At 49.7% G+C, this 3,425-nt stretch overlaps 1 protein-coding gene across 1 annotated transcript in view; it reads right to left on the reverse strand.

Annotated features, from left to right (window-relative positions):
* ptprbl (protein tyrosine phosphatase receptor type B, like) overlaps nucleotides 1-3,425 on the reverse strand; it is a 41,606-nt gene that overhangs the window by 34,300 nt on the left and 3,881 nt on the right. The window contains exons 4-6 of the mRNA XM_008294395.1: nucleotides 2,787-3,425; nucleotides 581-887; nucleotides 7-285 (exon numbers count right to left, since the gene is read on the reverse strand). Coding sequence (XP_008292617.1) covers nucleotides 7-285; nucleotides 581-887; nucleotides 2,787-3,425 — 1,225 coding nt within the window. The remainder of the gene's footprint in view (nucleotides 1-6; nucleotides 286-580; nucleotides 888-2,786) is intronic.

Here is a 3,425-nt window from a genome sequence, read left to right on the forward strand (position 1 = left end):
TCTCACCTGTAGCGGCAGTGGCCTGGACAGGTGTGGCGCTCTTTCTCCCGGATGAAGCCACCACGCTGACGGTGTACCGAGTTCCAGGGGTCAGAGAGTTGAATCCAGACTGAGGGGCAGCAGAGTCCAGGATTCTGGTTCTGAGGATGGATCCAGAGCTGCTGTCCTCCAGAGTCACATCGTACCAGTCCACGTGACCTACAGAGCGAGACCAGGACACCTGCAGACTGGACCCACTGTGGACCGGGTCAGGCTGGATCTCCAGATGGTTTGGGCCGACCGGGTCTGAGACAGAGCAGATGAGGAGAGGGAGAGAGAGAGGATGTTTGATGAAAGAACTTTCCATGAATAAAAGCTGAAGCATCGAGTGTCGGTCTCCCGACCCAAATATAAACAATAACCGGTACTGACAACAGTTATTATTGATTATCGATTACTGACAGACAGAGGCAGATTCAAACTGTCCTGATGTTCATTCTCTTTAATGTGAAAATATTACACCTGATCAGTCCAATGAAACCAGGTCACGGCAGCAGAATGTCACAGGTGCAGGTGTGTGGATCCTCTGGTGTGTTCTTACCTGTGAGCACCGACCCACTGCTCCTCACTCCGTCCTTCCTGGAAACCACTGTCAGCCAGTACAAAGTGCCGGGTTCCAGCCCACTGATCCGGCAGATGGAGGCGGACTCTCCATCCAGCTCACAGAGGGCAGCAGGGTCCACCTGGGAGGCAGCAGGGTCCACCTGGGAGGCAGCAGGGTCCACCTCGGTCACCAGGCTGAAGTGGCAGTTCATGCCGGCGGACATTAACCTGACCACGGCGGAGGTGAAGCTGCTGCTGATCTCCGTCAGCTGAGCGGAGCAGCGAGGGGAGGCGGAGGTTTGTACCTGGACAGGTGTCACATCAGTAAACAGAGACACTCTCCATCAAATACATACATACAATAATTCATTATTTTAAAGTAAATAACACAAAAAACCTCAAGAATGCACTCCAAGAACTGCTGGGTTAAAAATGAACCCAGCCTCTACTGCTGAACTCTCATTGGTCACCGACACCTGGACGTCAGTTCTCAGTTTTTCTGTTCACTCACCTTCTTTATGCTCCAGAACAAACCCAGAACCAAACATGGCAGCATCGCGGCATCATTTATGGTGTTAAGTTTCCTCTGACATAAAGAGGACTAGAGTCCAGAACTCGGTCAGAACCTGGTTCTCCTCTCAGGATGCAGCTGGCATGTGTGAAAGTGTCGGCCGGGTTCTGCAGCACGCTATAAAGTGATCCAGCAGCTCATTGTGCTGCATCCTGCCTCAGATCAGACTGCTCTGATGGATCTGCAGAACAGCACCACACCCTGCTTTCCTTCCTGAGTCCGACTGGACCAACTATTGTTATCAGAGCCGGTCAGGAAGCAGCTTCACCTCCAGAACCTCTAATAATAGACGAGTTCATGCTGGAGGCAGCAGCCAGCAGCTTGAACTTCTCTCATTCTGCACATTTATCAGCTCTGCAGAGGGATTCAAACCGAACTACATTCACACTCTGAACCAGTAAACAGTCAGAGCTCTGCTTATCACAGACTGCAGGTCGGAGACCACAGACGTTCTGATCCAGAAGATCAGGAACGATGCTAATGAGGACATTTTAATTGATTGGTATCAGCTTTTGTCAGCACAATGTCAGTGACCTGCTCAATCAAAGACGAGCAGCTTTTTTTTTTTAAGATTTATTTTTGGCCTTTTCCACCTTTATTGATAGCGACAGTGAAATATATATATATATATATATATACACACACACACACACACACACACACACACACACACAATACCAGTGTTTTATCTTAAACAATTAAGCTCTGGTCGGAGGTCCTGAACCTCCTCAGAGTCTCTGTCATGGTCCCGTTGCTGCTAAACTCCCACAATGCTCTCTGCTGCCACCATGAGCTGGAGTCTGAGTGACGCCTCCTCTGGTCTCTACAGGACTAAACAGGGAGAGACTCCACCTGGTGGAACAACCAGGTACTACAGCTGGTTGATGGTACATTTACTGACTTGTGTGTAGAGAATTTTCTCCATGTTTTGGAGCTTGTGGTTCTTCAAAGCTCTATAACCAACTGAAAAAACTCATTTAGGGGATGGTTCTTCACCTCTTTTACATGGTTCTTTTTTTTCCCTTTCATATATTTTTTGCCTTTATTTTAGAGCAGCAGAGATAGACAGGAAACGGGGGAGACCTGCAGCAAAGGGTCATGAGCAGGAGTCGAACCCACAACTGCTGCTTAGGGGAACTAAAGCCCCAAACCAAAGACCTCCAGGAAGAACCACTAAAGACCCACAGAGGATAGGGGAGGAACCATCACCGAAATAGACAGCTTCTTCAGTTGGTGATGGAGCTTTGAAGAACCCGAGAACCTTCTGAAGAACAATTTAAGAACCAGTATTTTTCTGAGACTGTATCGGTGTACCAGCTCTGCGTGTATGTCGGACTCAGTTCAGACTCTGATCTGGTTGTTGGTCTTCATTAGGGAAACAGCAGAACGCCTGTCTCTGTGTTGGAATCATCTTCTGTGTCCGTGTAACGTTGTTCCCTTTTGTCCCTTAAGACGGATCTGAACCTGAGGGACGTCTGGGTTAAATACAGGTTAAATAACGTAAAAACCAATGTAACCTGCTGCAGTGTTCAGCTCCTGTTGGCGGACTTTCACTGAGGAGCTGCAGATCCTGAACCATGAACGTGGCTTCATGTGACATGAAACAGCTGTTAGTTACAAACAGGGAGCTTACGTGTGAGCTAGTTGATGCTGAGCTGCTGCTTGTAGTTGGAGGTGAGGTGGTTGGTGCAGCTGCTGTAGGAGACGCTGTGGCTGTGATGGCAGCTGTTGTCAAGGTGATGGTTGTCGTGGGGGTGGTTTTGAAGGTGGCAGTTGTTATGGTAACAGGCTTGGATACAGCAGAGCTCAAAGTGGCTGTGCTTGGACTCGTACCGACGGATGATGGTGAAGGTGGCGCTGCTTCAGTCACTGAGTGGTTTGGGTGGAGGGCGGAGCCTGTGGCAGTGGGCGGGGACTCCGGACCTTCTGCCTCCAATACATCTGCTGCTGGAGCTGCAGGTGAGACGGAGCTGCTGCCAGTGGCTGGAGGTGCTGCTGACGGAACCAGCGTCTCAGCTGCAGTTCCAGTCCAACCAAACTGGCTTCCAGTCAGGAACCACGCCGTGCTGGAAACTGGCTGCACTGAAGCTCCAGTTCTCAGCTGATGGTCTGACTGGTCAGAGACAAACACAGCTGGATGGGATGAGACAGTGTTCAAAGCTGTGGTCTCAGAAGAAACATCTGGATGTGAAGCTGAGGTCTGTGAGGAAGCATCTGGATGTGAAGCTGTGGTTTCTGAGGAAACATCTGGATGTGAAGCTGTGATTTCTGA

This window comes from Stegastes partitus, unplaced genomic scaffold (assembly GCF_000690725.1).
Source record: "Stegastes partitus isolate 25-593 unplaced genomic scaffold, Stegastes_partitus-1.0.2 Scaffold958, whole genome shotgun sequence".
NCBI classification, from domain to species: Eukaryota; Metazoa; Chordata; class Actinopteri; family Pomacentridae; genus Stegastes; species Stegastes partitus.